Source organism: Spermophilus citellus (assembly GCF_964194105.1).
Source record: "Spermophilus citellus genome assembly, chromosome: 4".
NCBI lineage: Eukaryota > Metazoa > Chordata > Mammalia > Rodentia > Sciuridae > Spermophilus > Spermophilus citellus.
Genome location: NC_138185.1, coordinates 198,031,157 through 198,058,047, shown reverse-complemented (window position 1 = coordinate 198,058,047; position 26,891 = coordinate 198,031,157). Strand labels below are relative to the sequence as shown.

At 39.5% G+C, this 26,891-nt stretch overlaps 1 protein-coding gene across 2 annotated transcripts in view; it reads left to right on the top strand.

Moving 5' to 3' along the window:
• ZFYVE1 (zinc finger FYVE-type containing 1) overlaps nt 1-26,891 on the top strand; it is a 58,643-nt gene that overhangs the window by 15,072 nt on the left and 16,680 nt on the right. For both annotated transcript variants that reach the window (XM_081292690.1, XM_081292689.1), the window contains 2 exons: nt 10,348-10,852; nt 16,543-16,757. In XM_081292690.1, coding sequence (XP_081148816.1) covers nt 10,348-10,852; nt 16,543-16,757 — 720 coding nt within the window. The remainder of the gene's footprint in view (nt 1-10,347; nt 10,853-16,542; nt 16,758-26,891) is intronic.

Below are 26,891 nucleotides of genomic sequence, written 5' to 3'. Positions count from 1 at the left end.
GATTTGACTCTCCTAGAATTTTATGTAAAAGAATCAAGTAGTATTATTTTGAGTCTGGCTTTTTGTGTGTGTGTGTGTGTGTGTGGTGCTGGGGATTGAACCCAGGGCCGTGTGCACGTCATGCAAGCACTCTACCAACTGAGCTATATCCCAGCCCTTACGTCTGGCTAATTTTACTCAGCATGGTGTGTGATGGTTTTTTCTTTTTTTGGTCGGGGTGGCAGTACTGGCTGTTCATCCCAGGGTCTTGTAGAAGTTGAGAAACACATAAAGAAGGAGCTATACCATTCTATTGCCCTTCTTATTTTATTTTGAGAAAGGCTCTCATTAAGTTGCTTAGGCTAGCCTTGAACTTGCAATTCTGTTTCACTTCCCGAGTAGTTTGGGATTATAGGCATATGCCACCACATCTGGCTACTCACTGTATTTTTGTGTTTTGGAGTTTCAGCTGTGTTTTTGCAGGTCTCAGTAGTTCATTACTTTTTATTGCTGAGTACTATAACATTATGTGGGGATACCATTGTTTGTTTATTTACTTGATGGGTATTTTGTGTAATGTATCTTTTAATTGAATACTGTCTCTCTTCTTCCCATTAGAGTGTGATTTCAATGAGGACAGTGTTTTTGAGTTTTGCTTTTTAGTTGAATTATAAATTGCACAATTCACAATAGCCTTTTTTTGTTTTTGTTTTTTTCCATGCTAGGGATAGATCTCAGGACCTCATGCATGCTAGGCAAGTGCTATATTATTGAGCTATACCCACAGCCTTATTAGCTATTTTAAAGTGTACAATTAAGTGTATTTAGTATGTTCACACACAACATTGTTCAACTATTTCCTACCTAGTTTTTTTCAATATTTTTTATTTTACTTTATTTTTCCATATTTTTTGTGCATTATAATTATTCATAATGGTAGGGTTTGTTGTTACATATTTGTCTTGCAGATTCCTGATTCTCTAGTTCTAAGACATTTTTATTACCCAAAAACAGTCTTTCCCATGAACAGTTTTTTTTCCCCCCCAAATACACTTTATTATTTTCCAGTTGTAAAAATAGCATGGACCTAGCATGTGAAAATACTGAAATTACAAACTACAGAAAAGTACCAAATTTTATAATTAGAAAACTTAGTATTTTAATACTTTTAAATGTTGCATTTACTTTTTTTTTTAAGAGAGAATTTTTTAATATTTATTTAGTTTTTTCGGCGGACACAACATCTTTGTTTGTATGTGGTGCTGAGGATCGAACCTGGGCCGCATGCATGCCAGGCGAGTGCGCTACCGCTTGAGCCACATCTCCAGCCCAGCATTTACTTTTTAAAGGGCTGGAGACATCGCTCAATTGGTTGAATACTTGCCTTGCATGTGAAGGCCCTGGGTTCAATCCACAGCACCCAAAAAAATAAAAAACCCCAGCTTTATTAAGATATGAGTCATGTATTGTATAATTCACACTTTTAAAGTACACCTTTCAGGGTCCGGTAGCATTCACAGGTATGTACAACCATCACCAGTCAATTTTAGAACATTTTCATCCGGCAGTGGTTTTTGACTCTTCTGTTCATCAGCACATTTATATTAGTGTTTGGCACATAGTAGGTGTTCAAATAGTATTTGTGGAATGAATGATATGAATGTCTTGTCCATTTATGGTAATCTAACAGAATACCTGAAGCTGATCAAGGCACTGGCAGTTTTGGTGTCTGATGAGGGCATTTTTCTGCTTCCAAGATGGTGCCCTTTGAATGCTTCTTCCTCTACAGGAGACAGATGCTGTGTCTGTCTCACAGAAGGGTTGGAAGGAAGCATCCTGTTCCTTTAAGCCCTGTTGTCCTATCCATGAGAGTTCTTTGCCCCTGGAAGGCCTCACCTCTTACTACTATCACATTGGTGATGAAGTTACTTTGTGAATTTAGAGGGGGCACATTCCTCAAACCTCAAACCACAGCATGAACTAAATCAATTAATTCAACAAACATTCAACAAGTGGCAACTATATGCCGACAACTAAAGGAGATAATAAAGGGGCACTGAGGCAAAAAGAGCTTGCCCTTGGGAGAGAGGGTAGGATAATAGAAGACTAACCTATAAAAATAGGGTGAGTAATGGCCAGGTGGTACTGAGAGGATGCTATGAGAATTCAGAGGATGATATTGCTGGGAGAGTTACTATCACTACTGATTTTAAAGTCTATGTTTTATTTCCACTCCAGGGCTCCACTGTCACATCCATGTAGAATAGAAATCGGCCCCTTTCACTCTCCTCACCAGACATGAAAGATCTCTTTATAAAGCTGTGTCATAGCTGGGTGTGGTGGCGCATACCTGTAATACCAGGAACTCAGGAGCCTGAGGCAGGAGGATCACAAGTTCAGGGCTGGCCTTGGCAACTTAGACCCTGTCCTTTCCCTGCCAAAGGGGAATCAACAAACAAAAGCGGTGTCATTTTTTAAGATCTTCATCTTAAACTTGTAATTTTAGTGAGTCTTTGGTGTAGTAATTCTTGGAATCATGTGACCTTTTTTTGAAGAAGACTTACTAATACTTTCTTATGCATAATGTATATATTATGCAATGTTATAACTTTTTTTAAATTGAAAAGATGCATCCTTTTGTGGGAGGGTAGGTAGAGAGTGATTGAGTATTCCCAATTATCTGTTTTCTTTCTCTTTCTTTTTTTTTTTTTTTTTGTCCTGGGAATTGAACCTAGCGGTACTTTACCACTGAGCTATTATACTATTCCTCTAGTTGCATTTTTATTTTTGAAAAAATATTTTAGATGGACACATATATTTATTTTTATGTGGTACTGAGAATCGAACCCAGTGCCTCACACATGTTAGGCAAGCACTCTACCACTTAGCCACAATCCCAGCCCCTCTGTTGAGACAAGTTGCTGAGGGGCTTATTAAGTGGCTGAGGCTGGCCTTGAACTTGCCATCCTCCTGCCTTAGTCCCCTGTATTGCTGGAATTGCATATGTGTGCCACTATACCTGCCTATCGCTATTTCTTTAATGAGGCATTTGTTGGAAACCTTCCCTAAGGAGGGTTTTTGCTTGGGATAATGGAAAGAAATTCTGTGGTAGTAATGACTCAGCAGTAATCCAGGGCAACTATAACTACAATGTCAGTCAACACTTCTAGCATTTCCTAAACATCTCCACTGTGCATGATCATATTTAATTCTTATAGCTATCTGGTGAATTAGGTTATGTTATCATGTAATAGGTAAGAAAACCTGAGTCCCTGAGAAGATGAATAACTTTTTTCCAGGTTATTCTAAAGTCATGAGTGGTTGAATCCTTAATAGTAATGCTTAGCATACTGTCCCTTCTCTTAGAATATAGCATCTAGATTCTGTACTGTGTTTATTCATCTAACAAATGTGCATTGATTTCCAGTTATGTGTCAGGCACTGTGCTAAGGATATAGTGGTGAATAGCACAGACCAGACCATTGCTGGCATGGCATACATACATTCTAGTTGGGAAGTTCAGAGCTGGAAGAATGGGAAATGTTAACAGATATGGTGGGTGGGAAGGGAGGTTTTGAGCAAGAGAACTGAGTCAGTTTCCCATGATGTGATTAAGCCTAGTTCTCTGTTGTTTGTCTAGCCTATTGCTTTTATTGCTAAGTCCCTAAGCCTTTATCAGAGCTTTCATCTATTTTCATTTTGGGAAAATATGGGTATGCCATGCTGTGTAATAAGGGCCACATCTCCCATCTAGAAGCTCTTCCTCTTCACAACAGTTTTTTGGAGTGTGATGTTTGTCTTGAGAATGACTCAGTGTGTCCTGTCCTTGGAATTGGAATGCTTTATTCAGATGTAAATGGAGGTGAACTGAGTAAGTTGGGTGTGGTCAAAGAAGCTGATCTTGGAGTTAAAAATGACCCCTGAAGAGCTGGGATTGTGGCGCTGGCCTCACATGCATGGGGCACTGGGTTCCATCCTCAGCACCAGGTACATACATACATACATGCATAAAATAAAGATATTGTGCCCATCCACAGCTAAAAAAATATTTTTAAAAAGGGACCCCTTTTAAAAAATGTGTGAATCATCTACATAGGAACATTCTCTCCAGCTTGGTTGGGTGCAGAGGAGCTGCAGGCAGTGTCTGAAGCAAGGGTGGGAGGCACCACCAAAGTTACAAGACATGAGAGGGGAATTCCTGACCCTTCAAGTAATAGAACACTTTAGGGACACTAGAGTGGAAGAAAGTGATCTTTGCCCTTAGCAAATGTGCTCAATGTGTTTGTGAGACCAACCTCGTGACTTCCGTCATTTTAAGAAAACATTTGATTGAGAAATGATTGTGTTTTTTACATGAAACTCTATTAATACATACATGGATAAACACAAAGTATATACTCCTTTTAGGATATAACGAAAGGAAATTTTCTGAACTTGCTGTGTTGGAAACAAATTTAATAGAACTTTTTGGCAATATTGGAATGGGATCTCCCTATCATTTGGATTTTAAAAATAGACTGGCTACTGATCTGTTTGACACATTTTAGTAAAATCCTGTTTGAAAATTAGGCCATGGACATAAATCATTGCTTGATGTTCTTTTAAATATAATGAAGGTGGCCTTGACTTTCTCAAGGAAGAGTCCCTTACCTTATTATCCTCCCCTAGAAGAAATAAAAATATCAACCAAATTCTGTCCCTGTGCTGATCTAACATGAGGTCAGTGCTGGGCATGAGATGAAGCTTATTACATAATTGTGTGTATAAGGAGGAATCAGTATCTACTTGCATTTTAGGGTATTGATCCCAGTTCTGATAAGAGTGGGAATGTTCTGTTTTTCTATTTCTTTCTTCTTCTGAACTCATCCAAAAACAAACCAAAAAGCAGAATAAACCAGAAACCAACAAATAAAAGATATTAATAGGAATTTAATTTGGAGAATAACTGTGAACTTTAGTTTTGGAACCTCAATGGAAAGGTATAAAATAATAACATGTTGTAGGATGAAGTATTTTATAAGCACTCTATTGTGATGGGAGGGAATAACCAAACTGCCCATAGTTCTTTGCATATCTTGGGGAAGGAGCTGACTGTTGCCTTCTATATCACAGGGAATACCTTTATAAAACTTTAGAGGAATGTGGGATTGTGGTTGGTACAGATTAGATCCTTTTTTTTTTTTTTTTTTTTTTTTTTTGCCAGAGAGTCCAGAACTGGAAGAACCTTGATGCTGAGCTACTTAGGAGTGTTTTCTTTGAGATTTAATTTCTAAAGTCTCTAGTGGTCTGCTGAACAAAGCTCTTTAGTTCCTTTTGCATCACTCCTTTTCCCTTTGCAGGACTATGGGGAACAGAATCCCTGGGTGATGGTTCTTCCTGGAATGATTGTGAAGGCTGAGTTGGAGTTGTTAGGCTGTCATCATTCCTGTAGCCTGGTTAGGTCAGAGGTTGACTGCTGAACAGGGAGGGAGGTGTGAGCTTTTGGGTTTCTTACAGATTAATATGATATTAGATGGTCACATACTGAAAAGCAAGCTATAAGGACAGTATTAGTAGTAACAAGTTATTTTGATAGGGGAAGAGGAGTCTGAAGTGAGCAGTGATCTTTCATTTTTACGTATAGAATCTCTTTAGGTCTCACCACATTGGAATAGTCCCTGAATAAATAATTCTGAGCTGCAAGCAGGTGCAAGTCCAGCAGCTAGTGCTGTGCACCTGGGTGTTTTCCCAGGGGGCTGGTCTTTTAAGTTATACTTGCTCACATTTGTGCTGACTGTGTGCCAGGAACTATGTTAAACTCTAAGTATACTTCATTTCTTTTATCTCTAGGAGTCATCAATCTTTGGCATTTTCTAATGCCACATGCTGGTAAAGCTAGGAGTGGGATTCAGGTGTTTCTGACTAGCCTAAGATCTAGAGAGTCTAGCAGCAAGCTCTGAAAGAAAGAAAGGCAGAAGTTGGGGAAGGGTGGCTTTGGTGTCCTTCCTGCTTTTGCTCTCTGTCAGGACCCAGACTATTTCAGATGTGTAGGATTGGGTGGGGTGGCCCTTTGGCAGGGCTCAGGGTCAGGTAGCTTGTTTCTCTCCATGAATAGAGCTGAGTGGGATCATTGATTGCAAACAGGCAGAACAAGTAGAGCAGGAGCCTGGAGGCCCTCATCAAAGTGAATCTTATCTTTTCTTTACCTTTGCCTCCTCTGATAGAAAACCAGTCTTGCTATCACCTAAGCAGAAGACTGTTCTCTCCTTTCTGGCTCAGAGGAAAATGACCATAAGTTAGGGCTGAATATATTCATATAACAAGGAACAAAATAACATGAAAGGGAGAAGGAAAAATTAAGTCTGGTTTTGGTTCACCAGTTATTTTCTTACTCAGTATTTATTTATTTGTCACTGCATCTTTGATCAGCTCTTTATTCAAAATAAACTGTCCAAAATTATTTAAACTTAAAAATATGGAACGCTTCACGAATTTGCGTGTAATCCTTGCACAGGGGCCATGCTAATCTTCTCTGTATCGTTCCAATTTTAGTATATGTGCTGCCGAAGTGAGCACCTCAGTATTTATTAATTGGCAATTATACTATCAAATCATGGCAAAGATGGGCTGTATCCTTATTTTACACATTAAAATGATGCCATCAGTACATGTTAAATAATTGTCCATAACTTTTCAGAATAAAAAACAGCCTGTGGCCTTGAGCTCTTTTTCCAAGTTTTGTCTCTGAAACCAGATGCATGAATATATGTGCTTAACAATACCTCTGGGCACCAAATGCCAAAAAAGTCCCCAAATGCTAACAGGGAGTATTAGTTTCATACCAAATGATATCTTTATTTGTATACATTGCATACATCATTTGGAGGGTACTTAATGTAATCCCAAGACATTTAATTTTGTACCTAATGGTGCTTGCATGCCCCTTATCATGTGCCTGCTCTTAGATATTCTGGGTAGTAGTTTTGTGGGTTAATAGATTCATGACAATTGATTATCATGGGAGAGAATTCCCAGACTTAGTCTTCCCTCCCCGCAGACTGTTTGAGAAGATGATGACTCTCCCAGCAACTACCTTGACTTCACCTGACTCCACCAGTAGGTGGAGGCTTATGGAGCTTTTATCATCTTGGAACCAGGTTAGAACAGGTCCAAAATGGGCTGTTCTGTGTTTTTTTTTTTTTTTTCCCTCAGAATTATCTGCTAGATCACTTAGCACACATTGCCAAGTTTTATCAAGTGCTGCTCTGTTCAGCTCAGTGGAAGATGTGCATTGGGGAAAGTGATTACATTTCCTAGCCAGGTGCCTGGCATTCAGGCATCCATTCGCTCAGTACCTAGATATTGAGCTCCTTTGTGCCTGACTATGTCCTCTAAGTGCTGTGTGTGAAGGTAAGATAGACATGGTCCTGTGCTTATGGATCTAATGAAGGGTTCTGTCTTGCAGTGAGCATCCTATAATTGTTGGTATCATCATTAACATTAAAGCTGTTAACAATGTAACAGTAGTGGTGTCATTTAATAGAATAATGAGATTGCACCTTGAAGTTATAGGAAACAAGCTATAATCAAATTTTCAAGCTCAGTGGTTTGTCTGTATTTCTTTCTTTTTTTTTTTTTTTGGGCGGGGGGTGGGGGATGGGGGGTGGCACTGGGGATTGAACTCAGGGGCACTTGGCCACATCTCCAGCCCTGTTTTGTATTTTATTAGAGACAGGATCTCACTGAGTTGTTTAGCACCTCGATAAATTGCTGAGGCTGGCTTTGAACTTGTGATCCTCCTGCTGCTACCTCTGGAGCCTCTGGGATTACAGGTGTGCGCCACCACGCCTGGCTTGTCTGTATTTCTCTATATCAAACCAACAGACTCTTGAGAATCAGAAAGGTGTTTTGTTCTCTGATGGCTGGAAGATATTGGTGCAAAGGTTCATCACTTATGTGGCTGGAGTAGACAGAACTTTTTTTTTGTTTAATAATAATATAACAAAACCTAGAGAGGCTTTACCATTGAGCTATATATCCCCAGCCCTTTTTTTATTTTGAGACAGGGTCTTGCTAATTTTGGTGAGGCTGGCCTTGAACTTGAGATCCTCCTGCCTCAGCCTTCCAATCTGCTGGGATTAAAAGTGTGCACCACTGTGCCCAGCAGGAATAACCTTTTTGGGTTAGGAGCTTTGATTTGGGATTCTGTAGTCCAAGGAGGATCCCAGAGCATCTTTTTGGATCCCTAGTTTGGATCTTGCTCGCCCTAGATTTCTTTATTTTTTTCTTTTCTTTTTCCTGATACTGGGGTTTGAACCTCAATGCTTTACCACTGAGCTACATCCCCAGTTCTTTTTATTTTTTGAGACAGAGACTTGATAAATTGATGAGGCTGGCCTTGAATTCACAGTCCTCTTGCTTCAGCTTCTCAGGTTGCTGGAATTACAGGCGAGTGCCACTGTGCCTGGTTGGTCTCTTCATTTCTGGCTTAATTTTTTTTTATAAAGACTACAATATTTTTCACACTGTTAGCAGGGAATTTTGGTTGTATGAAGTTTAGACAGTAAGTTCATTATAAAAAAAAACTATTGAGATATAATTCACTTTAAAAGTGTACAATTCAGTATTTTTAGAATACTTATAAAGTTGTCCAACCCTCACCACCATGTAATTCCAGAACATTTCATCACCCCAAATAGAAACCTTGTACCAAATATAAGCCCTTTTCTGTTCTCTCCTCCCCATAGCCTCTGGTAACCACTAATCTACTTTCTGCTTCATAAATGTGCTTATTCTGGACTTTTGATATAAATGGAGTCATAAAATATGTGGCCTTTTGTATTTGGCTTCTTTCACTTAATTGTGTTTTCAAGGTTCATCCCTGTCATAGCACATATCAGTATGTCATTCCTTTTTTTCCCAGAGTGCCAAGCAAATGCTATTTAACAGTTACTTTCATTTCACAAAAATTTTTGACATTTCTACCTAAATGTTACTAGGTAACAGTGAAGTGTTTACTTTCAAATTTTTATTATTTGCATTTTAACCTTTATACCTAATAACTGCAGAGTAGGGAAGTGCAAAACTGTCAGTTGTTCATTTCAGAAGCATATTTAGGGGGTTGACTTATTCATAAAAAATACTTAGAAAATAATGCAAAATATTACAAATTCTGTAATTGTAACTGTGAAAACCATTTAACATCTTTAGAGTACAAAAAATACTATATTGCACATACTTTTCTCATTCTCCTACTCTAAGGTTAGTAAGTGAAATTTAAATAAAAGATACCACAAATTTAAGGAAAATCTGCCACTGTTATTTTCCCCACTGAAAAACTAGATGATTTAGGATATTTTTTCCAACAGAATCTTTCAGATGTACAATTCTTTCTAAATACCTTCTAAATTCTGTTTTCTGACCAATCAGAGCAAGATAGTAGGTAAGGAGTAGAGTTTTTAAAAAACCCTCAAACTAATACTGGGTCAGTAGACATTACTTCAGGACAATGCCACATTATTTTCCAACAGTAGGAACGTGTAGTTTCACTATAGCATTTTAAGCCTCCTCTGAAGCTTAGTGAGCAAAGATTTAGGAAAACTATAGAGGAGGAACTGGCCCAGTCACAACAGAAAATAAGGCAAAAATAAGATTTTCTGGCCAATCAGGTCAAAGTAAGGACACACTTAGGACCTGTCCTAAAGGTGAGAATAACAGATATATAATGAAGTAATAAGTGGACGTGGGTTCATTCCTTTTTTTTTTTTTTGCTACTGGGGATTGAACTTGGGGCACTCAATCCCTGAGCCACATCCTCAGCTCTGTTTTGTATTTTATTTAGAGACAGGGTCTCACTGAGTTGCTTAGGGCCTTGCTAAGTTGCTGAGGCTGATTTGAACTTGTGATCCTCCTGTGTCAGCCTCCTGAGCCCCTGGGATTATAGACAAGTTCCACCGCTCCTGGCTTTTATATATATATTTTTTAAATATTTATTTTTTAGATGTAGTTGGACACAATATCTTTTTTTTTTTTATATCGTACTAAGGATCGAACCTAGGGTCCCCCTCACATGCTAAGCAAGTGCTCTACCGCTAAACCACACCCCCAGCCCCCCCTCCCCCCTTATATTTTAAGAGTTTTAAACTTTTGACTTTTCATTGAGCACTGTTATCATAATGACTGAGGCTTCAGAAGCTTTTGTGAACCATTTGCCAAGGGTGAGAGGTGGTGGAGCTCTTAGCTTATGACTTCCTTTCCTTCCCACCTTGACAAGGCAGTCAGTATCCTTGAATCTGGGAAGCATTTGTCTTTATTGTAGGTTTTTCTGTTTTTGCAGTTTTCATTTTCCATATTTCATTTTTTTTATTTCTTTTTTTTTTTTTTTTGAAGGTAACAAATGAAGAGGACTTTATTAGAAAATTGGACTGTAAACCTGATCAGCATCTGAAGGTGGTTTCCATTTTTGGAAATACTGGTGATGGAAAGTCTCATACCCTCAACCACACATTCTTTTATGGCCGTGAAGTCTTCAAAACCTCCCCTGCCCAGGAGTCTTGCACTGTGGGAGTGTGGGCAGCCTATGACCCAGTTCATAAAGTAGCAGTGATAGACACGGAAGGGCTCTTGGGAGCTACCGTGAATCTAAGCCAGAGAACACGACTGTTACTTAAGGTCCTGGCCATTTCGGACCTTGTCATCTATCGAACTCATGCAGACCGGTTGCATAATGACCTCTTCAAATTCCTTGGGGATGCCTCAGAAGCTTATCTGAAACACTTCACCAAGGAGCTCAAGGCTACCACTGCCCGCTGTGGCCTGGATGTCCCGTTATCCACCCTGGGCCCAGCAGTTATTATTTTCCATGAGACTGTGCACACTCAGCTACTGGGCTCTGGTGAGTAGATGGGTTGCTGACCTTTCCTGGGTGTAAGGAAGTGGCCATTGGGCTACTCTAGTAACTTGGTGGTGTATTGTTTGGAAAATTTTCTGCCCAGGCAAGATGTAAGGAAGTGTTCCAAGAAGGATGGAGTGGTCAGCTATGTCAAGGATTGAGAATTGCTAGTTGGCTTTGGCAATAGAGATGTTTGGTGATCTGGTTAAGACCTGTCTCCCTGGTATGGTGGGGATGAAAGCATGAGCAGAGTGAGAACAAGAAGGAATAAGAATAAGAATTAAGGTTGTAAGTAAATTGAACTCTAGTGAAGAATTCTATAAAGGGAAGCAGAACACGGAAGTGGAAGCTGATGTACAATTTCCCTTTTTAAAATTTAAGATTGGAGAATTTACAGATATTGGGGTACTGATGAGAGTGGTTTGTTAGAGAGGGAACAAGACAGGTGCAGAAAAAAAAACAGGAACAATAATTGGAGGGATGCATAGGTGGAAGAATTGGCCTTAGGAGCATGGACAGTTCATCCATCAACAGGAGAAAGAGTGGAGTGTATGGAAGTCTTTACAGGTAAGCAGCAGATGGTGTATGTGTAAAAGTTCTTTTGAGCCAGGTGCGGTGGCATACACCTGTAATCCCAGTGGCTCAGGAGGCTAAGACAAGAGGCTCATGAGTTCAAAACCAGCCTCAGCAACTTAGTGAGGCCCTAAGCAATTCAGTGAGACTCTGTCTCTACATAAAATACAAAAAAAAAATAATAATAATTAATAAAATAAAAAGAGGGGCGCTGGGGATGTGGCTCAGTGGTTAAGCACCTGAGTTCAATATCTGGTCCCAAAAAGAAAAAAAAAAGTTTTTGTGTTTCTATTAGAGAAATCCCAAGTAACATCATCACCCAAGTGAGAGGTGAGGGAGCAGATGCAACACAGTGATGGGATGCCCGAAGGATGGCAGCGTGGTTCCTTAAACAATTACATCATTCACCTACTCATTCAGTCAGCAGAATGGATTGAGTGTGCGTGTCATTTGCTGAGCACTGGAGCACTGGCTAAAAACAAAAAAAAAAAGTTCCCACCCTTGAATAACTCATAGTCTAATTGGAGAGACCACCTGGTTTTCTGTCTATAACAGTTGTAGGCACTGGAACTGGGAGTGCAGAGGAGAGTTGTTAGACCTCATAATGGGATGTCAGAGGAGGTGTTGATTGCACTCTGAGTCTTGGCTAGGTAGAAGAGGGGAGGAGGGCTATTCTAGGAAGAGCAGGTGGTTTCAAGGAGCAAGTTGTGTTCAGGGAACTGGAGGAGGCTCTCAATAGCTTCCAAAACTCCATTCCTGTCTCCTTTGATGCATTCTCTACCCAGAATCCCTAGTGATCTCTTTTATTTATTTATCTAATTATCTATCTATCTGTATATCTATTTATTTATTTTTAAATTTGTTTTAATTAGTTACACATGACAGTACAATGATTTTGACATCCTAGTGATCTCTTTTAAAAACAGTGTATAATTAAGATATGTAATCTTCTTGCTTGCAACTTGTCATTGACTTTTAGTTTCACTGAAACATATTCTAAAATCCTGAACATGGTGTTCTACCTGTGTCGCTGACATCCTTCTGTAGTTATCTCTTCACTCTCCCACTTTGAGTGAGTGTCCCCATGTCTGCCTGTGCCCATGAATGTGTGCCAGTGCACATAATAGACACATTCCCCACTAGCCACATCCTCGCCTGCCCCACATCTGTCCCCCACCAGTACTGGGGATGGTACTTAGAGGTTCTTTACCACTGAACTATGTCCACATCCCTTTTTTGTGTTTTGAGACAGGGTATTGCTAAGCTGCTCAGGCTGGCCTTGAACTTGTAGTCCTCCTGCTTTAGCCTTCAGAGCTGCTGGCATTATAGACGTATAATACTGTGTCCAGCCTACACTGCCTTTTCTGTGTTCACACCTTTGCATATAGTACTCTGTCTACCTGGACCACTCTGCCCCAACTAGCCATTTGTCTCTCAGTTTCAACTCAATTCCTCTGTGGAGCCTTTCCTGACTACCCCTGTAATGTGGTCCCTCCTACTCCTCAGTTCTTTTACTCTTATCCCAGGACATCTGTTATATCTGAAATCATTCTGTATTTTCATTTGTCATTGGTCTTTTCCCATTATTAGAATGGAATCAGCATGAGGGCAAGGACATTGTCTGCTTTATTCACTGCTTGGTCTAAAGATCCTGGCTGAGTGTTTGACACACGGACATGTGCTGAATGAACAGAACTTTTGTGTGTTTGAAACATATCTTATGTAAAGGAGGGGATGGTGGAGCTACTTGGGGATTAGAACATCGGTAGCCATGGACTGAGTTCTCAAGTAAGACAGGAGCCCTTGAAGGATCCTAAGTAGAGTTATATAATCAGATCTTATTTTCAAAAGCTCCCTTGGCTGGAGGGTTTATTAGAGGGGCTTGTCTGGAGGTGTGCAGGCTAGTTAGGAGGTTTTCCTAGTACTTGGGTGAGAAGAGGTAGGGACTGGGACCCAGGGCAGTGGCAGCAGGAGGATAGTAGACAGACTAGGGTTTAAAGGAGATTGATCTGATAAACCAAGTACTGGTTGATTGTGGTGATCTCAGTGACTCAGGACTTGTAGGAAGATGAGAACTGAAATGTTCTATAAGCGGAAGAAGAGAGTCATTAGCAAGTGACTATAAGGTAAGGAGAGGAGGTAAGATTGATGGCTTAAGTTGCCTTCTGTGTCTGATACTCTGTGCCATGTTGGATCTTTATAATTTTGAGGGGTAGTTTTAATTTCCAGTTCAGGATTTTGAAATAACAAGATTTTCAGAAACTATTTATTTATTTATTTGCTTTGACCATGTAGTATGCTATATGTTTTTAATATAAATGCTAACTAACTACATCTTGGTTACTGAGCTTAAGTCAGTTGGAACCCCATTTTACAGAACTCAGAGAGCTCTTAAATTATTTAATAAAGGAGGTTCTAGCAAAATGGTATTCAAGTCAAGATCTTTAACTCATAAGTCCATATTTATTTCTGGAATACCATTGTAGCTTCTTGAAACCTCAAGATAGAACCAGGGCAGCCAGATTTTATGCCAGTAAGAGGGGTGCCAGAGTTGTGAACAAACTGATGATTGGATTTTCTCTTTCTGAATAGCTGTCTTGTAGAATTTCTGGTTTTCTGATTGATCTTATTACTTTTCTAGATGAAGGATTACTAGGTAGGAGGGTATTCGGAAAAGGAATTACAGGTTGAGTATCCCCTTACCCAAAATGCTTGCTGTATGTATGTACGTGGACGTATAACCAATGTGATTCTGCAACCTGTACACTTGGAAAAATGAGAATTCATACCCCATGTGATTTAAATGTATGATATGTCAAGATCATTGTATTGTCATGAGCAACTAATAAAAAACATGCTTGTGACCAAAAGTGTTTCAGATTTAGGAATTTGGTTTATTTGCATAGAGTTTACTAGTGGAATATCCCTAATCTAAAAATCTGAAGTTGGAAATGCTCTAACATCTAATGCTGAAAAACTTCAGAATTTGGAGCATGTCAGGTTTCAGATTTTCAGATTTGGGATGTTGAACCTGTACTTGGGTTTTTAAATGTGCAGTAGTGATTACATGTTCACGGACAGACTGAGAGCTGATATTATGCGGAAGTGGTGGCTCCTAGGTGGCTTAAGGAGAAGCCTGTGACTGATGGGCTGTCCCCAGGGCCTTTTCTGCTACTCCCTTCAAAGGTAGCAGCCACTGGAAAAAATTCAAGATGAGGTGAGTGTAGGGAATGACTATAGAATTTTGGTTACTTTTCTTTACCTTAAATTTGAGCTAATTAAGTTTTTTTTTTTTTTTTTTTTGAGGGGGGTGTTAACCAAGGATTGAACTAGGGGTGCTTAACCACAGAGCTATATCCCTAGCCTTTTAAAATATTTTATTAGAGATGGCTCTGGCTGAATTGCTTAGGGCTTTTCCAAGTTGCTGAGATAAAGGTATGCACCACTGTACCTGGTGCTAATTAAGTTTTAATTGGAGTGATTTTGTTGTTTAAAAATATTACTTTACTCCCAAACTGCTTATTGAATTCACTTGAACCACAAACTTTGCCCACAGCTTCATCATATAAGACCAGAATTTTCCAAGTACAGAATTTTATTTTAATTTATTTTTTGGTATTAGGGATTGAATTTAGGGGCCCTCAACCACTGAACCACATCCCCAGCCCTCTTTATTTATTTATTTTTTTGAGACAGGGCCTCCCTAAGTTGTTGAGGCTGGCTTTTAAATTGGGATCCTCCTGACGCAGCCTCTTTGGAGCCACTGGGACAGTGGCATGCATCACCATGCCCAGCGCAAATATAGAATTTTGTTTTATTTATTTTGAGAAGAAGGAAAAAAAAAATTTCTGTTAGCAGAGGAGAAGCACTGGGGACTCCTGTCCTAAAGGCTGTGATTCTTTCTCCCAATCAGCAGGAACAGGGGGCTTTTAAAGAGGTGATTCAAAGGTTACATTCCTTGTGTTCTCTGTTGGAGTTGTAATTCACTTGCTAATTTGGGAGATAGTCATTTCTGAGATCTTCTGGTGCCTTCCCCAAGTCTGGATTACTTGTTCCTGTGGCAGGTGTGTACAAGGACAGATAAATCTACCTAAAATGGGGAAGAAAGGTAATCCTGTTTCCCCTGAGATTAGGGAGGGGTAGAGATTAGGGAGGAGCAGGGAGAGGGGGAGAGAAAGAAGCCTATCCTTCTCTGCAGTGGCAAAGAAGCAAGGTCTATATTCAAAGCATAAAGTATTAGTACTGGAATTCAGTGTTAATAAGCCATCACTTATAACAGATAATATTATCTCAAATTAACTCAAGTTGTTTTATTAGCAGCAGTATCTCTGCAAAACATTAATAGGCAACAGTTATAAAGTTTACAAGGAAAATGCAAAATGACATTTGTGTAATAGCTATGAACCATGAAAAATGATTTTTATAATTTTAAACCTTTCAAAGTATAGAATTTTAAATACTTATTAGTAGATGACTGGTTAATATCTCCACCATATGGGAGAGAATTTCATAACAAGGACAGATACAGTATATTATAAAGTAATAACATCCCAAGTATATCTGGTCATTGGCAAAAAATGTCTCTAACATTGAACTCCAGTTACCTCTGGGGAATAGAGGAGAGCTGAGCCCAAAGATGTTCACTGTTATGCTTTGACATGTGTAGAATTTTTTTATTTACTCAATTTTTTAAAAATTTTTACTTAGTTTTGTCTTTTCCCCAGTACTGGGGATTGAACTGAGGAAAGCTCTGAGCAAGACTCCTAGCCCTTTTTTATTTTTTATCTTGCAACAGGGTCTTACTAGGTTTCCCAGGCTGGCCTCCAACTTGATAATCCTCCTTCTTTAGCCTCCTGAATAGCTGGAATTTTGGGCATTTGCCAACATCCCTGGCTAGATTTTTCTTTTTAGAAAGTTTCTAAGTCTGGCTTTGAACTTGTGATGTTCCTGCCTTAGCCTCCAAAGTTGTTGGGATTACAGATTTGCACCACTGTGCCTGGCTATGTCTTAGTTTTATAGTGTGCGTGTGTGGGTGTAGGTGTGTGTGCACCTAAGAACACACATTCTGAGGATTGAACACAGGGGATTCACTGCTCATATGTTCCTTTCTGCTTGTATAGATCACCTGTCAGAGGTGCCAGAGAAGCTCATCCAGGACCGGTTCCGGAAGCTGGGTCGCTTCCCTGAAGCTTTTAGCTCCATTCACTACAAGGGAACGAGGACTTACAATCCCCCCACAGACTTTTCTGGGCTTCGTCGTGCTTTGGAGCAGCAGCTAGAGAACAACACCACCCGTTCACCCCGACATCCTGGGGTCATCTTCAAAGCCCTGAAGGTCAGTTGGCTCTTGCCCAAGTGCTTCTCATGGGGTTCCAGTGGGTGGCAAGAACACTCGTCCTCTAGCTCTCTTGGTTCAGGTAACTATAAGGCTGGGTGGAAAGAGAAGTTATAGAAAGTGGATTTTTGTGAGTAGAGTTGCACCTGTCTCATGCCTTCATGAGAAATCCTGAATCTCCTCCTGCTAGGCATATGGAGGAATCTTGAGTCATAGTAAAAAAGTTGGTAGAGCCTCATTTGGGGGAAAAACTAAGCTTTTGAGGAGAGGAAAAAAACATTATTTCTGGGTAGTTTGGTCCAGTCTTTGTGAGTGGATCTTGGGTTGAGGCTCATTTTGTACTGTATGCTTTTCTTTATATTAACTCAGTTTTTTTCTTACCTGTCCTGGTGTTATGCTCGAATTTGGGACCCCCAAAAGACCACCAGAGACCAAGATCGATGTAAGCAGCAAAGAGGTGTTTATTGCGAGCTAGCTCAGTCCTCCGTGCGCGCGCACAGCAACTGGTGATGCTGAGAGGCCCCGAGCCCAGGGTTTGCAGCAGTTTTATACAGTCTTTGGGGAAGGCAGGGACTTCACATGCATCATAGCATCTCTTAGCAAATCATCACACACCGCAGGAAAAACATAAAATAACTCTAAAACGTGATTATCACATTCACTGGCGGGAACAAGTTAGGTAAGGGTGATTGGTTAGTTCAAGAGGGGGATTCGTTTGAAATGATTGGTTTAAACCAAGAGGGGTGTACATGCTGAATTACATGGTTTCCCAACATGTTATCAACCACCATAAACTAATGGGAGGATCATCTGGCATCCAAGGTATTCTCCCTGTCTCATGCTGATTGGTGGTTGCTAGGGTGTTGCTATGGGTCCTCACCTAGGCTGACTGAGTCTGGGACACCTGGCGCAGCAGATCTCTCCTGTTATTTGTAGATAAACAACTCAGCAGGATGGGTTATGTGCCCAGGAGTGCTCTGTGGATCTTTCCAAGGACAAGGGCCATGCCCCCTTCCTTGGACAGGCTTTGCTCTGAGGTAGAGGCTGGTTTTTCACTGGTTTGTTTTCTGTTACTATGACAAAATAGCTGAGACTGGCTAACTGATAAAGAACAGAGGTGTACTTTCTCACAGTTCTGAGGCAGGGAAGTTCAAGAGCATTGTACTGGAATCTGGTCAGCATCTGGTGAGGGCCGCCTTGATGCAGTATAGCATGGTAGGGTATCACATGGTGAGACAGAGCAAGTATTCTAGAGGAATCATGCTTTTATTACAAAGCCACTCCCTTGATAATCCATGAATGAGCTAATCTGTTCATTACTTCTCAGGAGATCTCATCTCAGATAAAATTAGCATATGAATGTGAGCATTAAGTTTCTAACACAAGAAATTTGGGGACTATATTCAAGCCACAACATCATTTCATTCAATTTAGTCAAGAAAGAAACTTTTGGTTGGGGCTGGGGATGTGGCTCAAGCGGTAGCCTGGCATGCGTGCGGCCTGGGTTCGATCCTCAGCACCACATACCAACAAAGATGTTGTGTCCGCCGAGAACTAAAAAATAAATATTAACCAAAAGTTTCTTTCTTTTTTTTTTATCATTATAAAAGGAAAACTTGTGTTACTGTTAAAAAATTATCAAGACAATCAAAACCAGTTGCATGACAATAATAACATTGCTTATTACATATTAAAGTTCAGGGCACTGTGTATGGAGTAATTAATTTAATCCTTACACCAATTCCATGAGTTAAATGCTATTTATCCTCATTTTGAAGACAGGGAAGTGGCACAGAGCAATGAAGTAATTGGTTACATTTATCAAGTGACAGCAGTTTACTTTAAATCCCCTTCTCGTAACCACAATGGTTATATAGCTTCTCAGCAAATAAAATAACATTATTTCTTAGCAAGTGACCATTGCCCAGTGGAAGGATCTGAGACTGGAACCCAGCTTTTCTTTTTCTTTTTTTTTAATTTTATTTTTTATTTTTTAAAAATATTTATTTATTTATTAGTTATTGGCGGACACAACATCTTTGTTTGTATGTGTATGTGGTGCTGGAGGATCGAACCCGGGCCCCACGCATGCCAGGCGAGCGCGCTACCGCTTGAGCTACATCCCCAGCCCCCCAGCTTTTCTTTACTTAAGTGGGAGATGAGCAGATAGGGAGACAATGGATAAACTATAATCTATGTGAGACGTTCTCTTTAATAGATTCTGAAAATTGAAAAAGAATTGGAAAGGGATAATTTTTGCTGTGGAATTTGATGTTAAACGATGTATCATCTATCATCATGTCTTATATCACCTAAAATTCATTACATATGAAGTAAAGTTCACATTTCAGTAAACCCATCTCTAAGCATTATGTCTTTTGTCCTTAAAACAGTCTAATTGTTTTTCTTGTGTATCTCAGTAGTAGAATCAATGTTTTATTTTGATGGTAAAATAAAATCCCATTGTAAAGCACCTCACTTTCTACAGTCTGTGCCCTCCGTAGCACCTCCTGATGGAGGGTGCTTGCTTCTTCATAACACAGAGCCTGCCACTTCCTCCAAGCCTACCTGGATGGGCTTCTGGCCCTTCATCCATGCTAGTTGCTACATAATACATCAGAGGCTCTCGTGGATTAATCTGTTGCCCTTTCTTTTTCAAATAGCATGTTAGACTTCTCAGATACCCTGGTAGGAGATCACTGTATTGAATATTATCACCTAGTTTCTCCAGTGGTATTGCTACTGTACCACTCCTGTGCCAATGTCTTGGCTGGGCACAAGAATCACGAGCCACCACACATCTTGTAGATTCAAACAGCAATTCTTTATTCCCGAACTCACACCGGCCTCTACACACGTTCTGGGGAGATCCAAGTTCTGCCGCCGCCCAATTCACCTACTCCACGAGGCTTTTTTCCCAAAATACTTTCTGAATCTCCCGAGAACTCAACGGGAGCTCAGGTAGCAGGAACGCCCTATTTCCAGCAGCAATAATCTTCAACCTCCAACTTCCCTAAAACCCATATTGTCTTAAACCGGAACATCCTAAACCCAAGGAGCGGGATACTTCCTCAAACCTGCAGGATACACCCTAATCCTGGATCCACCCTCGTCCTTGAGCAGGGTCACCTTACATGCAATGTCAACAGCGAAATTCCAAGGCAAGTCCATTTAACATGGGGTACGCTGGCAAGGAAATTTCGATGCGTCATTCCTACTTGGCAATGGCCCTCAGCACTCCTGTATTATCACTGTCATCAGTAGGCAAGAAATACCTAAAATAGTGGCAGTGAAAGTATAGAGTAGATTAGCTGGTAACTCACTTGGGGTATTGCTAAGTAAGCACTTGGACCACACTGAGCTGCACCTTCAGCCAACTTTATGGTTGAGTTGGGAGCATTAGATTATTGAAAATTGTCATGTACAAATTGGTTAGGATGCATATATGGAAATGACACTCTGAAACCCATTAATCTGTTAGGTTAATAATCATAATGTATGTATATACAGAATATGATTATTAACCTAACAGATTAATATATAGAATATCATATGCATAATATGATAGATAAAAATATATGTGTATATAAACACTCACATTTTTTGTGGTAGTGGGGTTTGAACAACATGCTAGGCAAGTGCTTTACCACTGAACTACATCCCTTGCTCTTTTATTTATTGATTTTTTTATTTATATATGATAGTGGAGTGCATTACAATTCATATTACACATATAGAGCACAAATTTTTCATATCTCTGGTTGTATACAAAGTATATTCACACCAATTTGTGTCTTCATACATGTCCTTTGGATAATGATGTCCATCACATTCCACAATCATTTCTAACCCCCTGCCCCTTCCTTCCCCTCCCCTCCCTCTGCCCTATCTAGAGTTTTTCTATTCCTCCCATGCTCCCCCTCTTCCCAGACTATGAATCAGCCTCCTTATATCAGAGAACATTTGGTGTTTGGATTTTTGGGATTGGCTAACTTCACTTAGCATTATCTTCTCTAACTCCATCCATTTACCTGCAAATGCCATGATTTTATTCTCTTTTATTGCTGAGTAATATTCCATTGTGTATATATGCCACTTTTTTTTAATCCATTTATCTACTGAAGGGCACCTTGGTTGGTTCCACAGTTTAGTTATTGTGAATTGTACTGCTATAAACATTGATGTGGCTGTGTCGTATAGTATGCTGATTTTAAGTCCTTTGGGTATAGACTGAGGAGAGGGATAGCTGGCAATGGTGGTTCCCTATTTTCCAGGGAATCTCCATACTGCTTTCCATATTGGCTGCACCAGATTGTAGTCCCACCAGCAGTGTATGAGTGTGCCTTTTCCCCCACATTCTCGCCAGTGCTTATTGTTGTTTGTCTTCATACTAGCTGCCATTCTGACTGGAGTGAAATGCTCTTGCTCTTTTTAAATTTAATTTTTAGACAAGGTTCCACTAAGTTGCTCAGGCTGGCTTCCATTTTGTGATCCTATTCCCACAGCCACCTGATAGCTGGGATGATGGTCATGTGCTACTGTGCATGACCAGAACACATTTTTTTTAAAATATTTTTTTAGTTGTTGATAGACCTTTATTTTATTCATTTATTTGCTGAAAATCGAACCCAGTGCCTCACACATGTCAGGTAAGCGCTCTACCACTGAGCCACAATCCCAGCACCAGAACATATATATATATATTTTTAAATATTAATTTTTTTAACTTTAGGTGGACACAGCATCTGTATTTTTTTTTTTTAATTTTTATGTGGTGCTGAGGATCGAACCCAGTGCTTTATGCATCCTAGGTGAGCACTCTACCACTGAGCCACGAATTCAGCTCCCAGAACATATTTTTTTTAAATGTTTTTAGTTGTGATAGGCCTTTATTTATTTATACGTGGTGCTGAGAATCGAACCCAGTGCCTCACACATGCCAGGCAAGTGTGCTACCGCTGAGCCACAGTCCCCTAGCCCCCAGAACATATTTTTTATTTTTATTTTTATTTTTTAGTTGTAGGTGGACACAATACTTTTATTTATTTGTTTATTTTTATGTGGTGCCAGGGTTCGAACCTGGTGCCTCATGCATGCTAGCCAAGCACTCTACCACTGAGCCACAATCCTGGCCCCCCCAGAATATATTTAAACATGTTAAAATGTTAGCAGTGGCTGCCCTTAGGGGAGAAATCAAGGTGGCCTTTGTTTTTACTGTTATCTTCCCCTCTGTCCACATTTTTTATACTTAGCACGTATTAGGTAAGCCAGAAGGATATGAATTTAGACAAATGTAATTAAAAAAAATTGACCATTGAAGAAACTGCCATAAAACCAGAATTCTTATTTCTATAATGATGTCCATTACTTTTTTTTTCTTGTTTTTTTTTATTGGTTGTTCAAAACATTACAAAGCTCTTGACATAGCATATTTCATACATTAGATTCAAGTGGATTATGAACTCCCATTTTTACCCCAAATACAGATTGCAGAATCACATCAGTTACACATCCACATTTTTACATAATGCCATATTAGTGACTGTTGTGTTCTGCTACCTTTCCTATCCTCAACTATCCCCCCTCCCCTCCCCTCCCATCTTCTCTCTCTACCCCATCTACTATAATTCATTTCTCTCCTTGTTTTATTTTCCCATTCCCCTCACAACCTCTTATATGTAATTTTGTGTGACAATGAGGGTCTCCTTCCATTTCCATGCAATTTCCCTTTTCTCTCCCTTTCCTCCATTACTTTTTTTAAAAATATTTTTTAGTTGGTTATGGACTTTTATTTTATTTATTTTATGTGGTGCTGAGAATTGAACCTAGTGCCTCGCATATGTTAGGCAAGTACTTTTCCACTGAGCTAAACCCCAGCCCCCATGACTTTTAAATATGTATGTATATGTATATATATATATTTTTTTTTCTTTTCCAATCATTTATTTATTTATTATTTTTGGGGGGGTACCAAGAATTGAACCCAGGGGCACTTAAGCACTGAGCCACATCCCCAACCCTTTTAAAAAATATTTTACTTAGAGACAGGGTCTTGCTGAATTGCTTAGGTTGCTGAAGCTGGTTTTGAACTTGCTATCCTGCCTCAGCCTCCTGAGCTGCTGGGATTACAGATGTGCACCACCATGCCTGGCTGGTTGTATATATTATTTTAACAGTGAAAATCTTTTGCATTCCTGTCATTTTCTAAAGTTGGAATATGTATTTTTGGTATCTATTTCTATTTTGTCTGTTTACAGCATTTTCAAGAATTTATTTCAAGCTAATCTCTGATCTTAAATATATACTTGTTTAATTCACCATTCTTTGTAATGACTTTATCAGCTTGATCTCCTGAGAATACTGCTTCCTTTTTGCAGTTGACTTTGTGCCCGTTTTGTATACACATGACTACAGGCTCAGGGCAGAGGACAGGAAGGGGCTGGCCTTTAGGGCAGTGCTAGGGATGGAGGTTTTGGAGAGAGGGCAGCAGCAGGGGAAATGTTGACAGGAGGATTAGAACTAGGGATGAAGATGCCAGTTGGTCGGAGTACAGACAAGAAGGGATAAGGAAGGGTTAGGGAAAAGGAGATTGTTTCCTTTAGTATACACTGATTTGCTTGACCTGTTGAACATAAAAGGTTTACAGAGGGGCACAGTGTAAACAATTAGGGTAAACAGTACATTGGAGTTCCTTATACAATCTGGAACTTTTCTACAAGTTTGAAATTGTATCAAAATGAACATGTCTCTCACACTTACACAGACTTGTGGCTTTTGCCTAGTAGTTAAAAGCTTAGGCTCTGGAATTAGATTGACTTGTGTTGGAATCCTAGCTCTACCACTTACCAGTTGCTTGGTCTTGGGAAATTAGTTTATTTTTCAACAAATAAATGAATGCATTCATATGCCAGGTAGAGTTTGAAATGCTGAAAATACAGTGGGTAAAGAAAAGACAAAAAAAAAAAAGGATTTTTGTAACCTTTTCCCTTATCTTAAAAAAAACCTAAGAAGTTGAGGTGGGAATTAAATGAGAACTTACTTAAGAAACAGATTTTTTTGGCATATAACACATGTTCAGTGGATGTTAGTTATTGTGAATAATATGTATATGAAAATTATATATTTTTAAAAATATTTATTTTTTAGTTTTAGGTGGATACAATATCTTTATTTTATTTTTATATGGTGCTGAGAATCAAACCCAGTGCCTCACGTGTGCTAGGCAAGTGCTCTACCACTTCAGCCACAACCCCAGCCCTGAAAATTATATTTGAATAACTCATGACATACCATCTTCTAATTAGAATTTGAGATTAAAGTGTACTTATGTAGTGGCTCAATGCGGGGAGGATTACATTTAAGTAATGAAAACATTCTCAAAAGAGGCCGAGTTCTTGCTGTGATATACCTAGGATTATAAATCTGATCACTACAAATTAAGAGGTGAGTAGGCCAGTGGCTGGATTCCTTATCACTTCTCTAAATGAGCCCAGTTTAATGCTTAAATAAGACTATCAAGGATGCTGAGTGCTGAAAGCAATAATTGGTGTTCAGGGATTTTCTCCTCAGAAGTCTTGGGTGTCTTACCCCAGGCCAGTTTGTTAGGGACTTTTGAGAAGGATGAATCCTTACACTGTATTCTTTTTTTTTTTTTTTTTAATGACAATCCTTAATGCTAGACACTGCAATCGACATAATCAATTCACAGTAAACTATTCTAGATTAATTCTATCTTTTTTAAAGAGAGAGAGAGAATTTTAATATTTATTTTTTTAGTTATCGACGGACACAACATCTTTGTTTGTATGTGGTGCTGAGGATCGAACCCGGGCCGCACGCATGCCAGGCGAGCGCGCTACCGCTTGAGCCACATCCCCAGCCCCTACACTGTATTCTTAACGAGGTAATATATAATTCATGAAGCTCTCTGTGATAAAAATGAGCTAGGACAGCTGGAATTGTGATCATTCTTAGTAACTCTTGTCCTCATATCTGGACCTGATTTTTCTTGCTCTCTGAGGTAGGGGCTGCACTGTACTGAGATGTGGGACCTACTCCTGTCTTTAGGAAGGAGTGATCCATTTAGGTTGTGGTTTGGGTTCTCCCTGGGGAATTGTGCAGTTCTTGTAACTTATCTGCATCCTTGAAAAGATTGTTTTTTCTTTTTGTCTTGTTTCTAACCTCCTTAAAGTTTGGAGTGATTAATCCTCTGATGATCACCAATAGAAAGCTACCTTTAAGGTCTGTTAGGCAAATTGACCAAATAGTGTTGTTTTATTGCTATTAAAATTGACTCTTGGGCTGGGGATGTGGCTCAAGCCCTAGCGCGCTCGCCTGGCATGTGTGTGGCCCAGGTTTGATCCTCAGCACCACATACAAACAAAGATGTTGTGTCCACCGAAAACTAAAAAATAAATATTAAAATATTCTCTCTAAAAAAAAAAAAATTGACTCTTAACTGACATCTGTGTAGTTCAGTGCAGTGTATAATGTAGTGGATGTCTGTTCTTCACTAATTTTTTATTTTGTTTTATGCTGGCGTGTTTATTTTTGGAAGTAGCCATTCATCCTTTTGGAGATAAGAGAGTGGGGGTGGGCATAAATGGAAAATTATCAATGCCAGAGTAACTTACCTGGCTTCCTGTTTCTCTTAATTTTCCTCCCCTTATATTCTTTACTTCTTCCAGATTTCATTAACTCGCTGTATAAACACTTCGAGAGGGCTAGGATGTGTTTTAATGTGATTTATACAATTTTTTGGGTTGGGGATATAGGTCAGTGGTAAGGTGCTTGCCTAACACATGTGAGGCCTTGGGTACCCAGCTCCACACAACACACACCACACACAAATACTATATGATTTTTTTTGCTACTTATTTTAAAAATCAGAATTTGGTGATGTATGGATGTGCAGTTATATACCATGTTTTTTTAATGGAACGTTGAAGCCTAGTATTATTTCTATGTCATTAAATATTCTGTGAAAACATAACATGACTTTTTTTTTTAATAGATGCACATAATACCTTTATTTTTTTTTATGTGGTTCCGAGGGTCAAACCCAGTGCCTCATGTACAATTATGTCCTTTTATTAATAGTGGTTTCTTTTTTTTCCAGCTATATTTTCCATGTATATAAAGGTGTTTTTCCACATGCTGCTTGTTTCCTTAGGATGATTGACTACTTCTACTATTTCTGAGCAGCCTTTATGGAGTGCTTTCTCTATGCAGTGTACTGTAGGCCACTGTACTTCATATATATTATTAATTCCTTTTATCCTCCTAATATCTGAGATAGGGAAACTGAGGTACAGGTTAATTGGTTTCCATGAGATAACTTGTCAAGTAAGTGGTGAAAAATTTGAACTGGATAATCTGACTCCCAAGAACTTTAATAATTTTTTTTTTTTAAAGAGAGAGTGAGAGAGGAGAGAGTTAGAGAGGAGTGAGAGGGAGAATTTTTAATATTTATTTTTTAGTTCTTGGTGGACACAACATCTTTGTTGGTATGTGGTGCTGAGGATCGAACCCGGGCCGCACGCATGCGAGGTGAGCACGCTACCACTTGAGCCTCATCCCCAGCCCCAACTTTAATAATTTTTTAAAAAATTTTTGGTACTGGGGATTGAACCCAGGGGCACTTAACCACTGAGCCACATCCCCAGTCCTTTTTATTTTGAGATGTTGTCTTTCTAAGTTGCTTAGGGCCTTGTCAAGTTGCTGAGGCTGACTTTGAACTTGTGATCATTTTACCTCAGCCTCTTAAGTCACTGGCATTCCAGGTGTGTGCCACCATGCCTGGCCACAAGAACTTTTGAGCCTATAGTGTAATCTTTCTCAGTTGTTAGTCCACTTCTAAGGCCAGAGGGTGTGTGTGTGTGTGTGTGTGTGTGTGTGTGTGTGTGTGTGAGCGAGCGCTCTACCGCTGAGCCACAAACCCCAGCTCCTGTTAATGCTATCTTTAAAGTACTCATACTTAGGTCTAGGAAAAAAACAACTCATTCAACTTCTCTATTACACACTCACAACAAAGATCATTTCTGATACCAGATGGTGGTTGTTCTCACATACTAAGCAAGCTATCCATTCTGGAGCAGATGCCAGTTGGATTTATTATAATCCAGTTCAATTTGA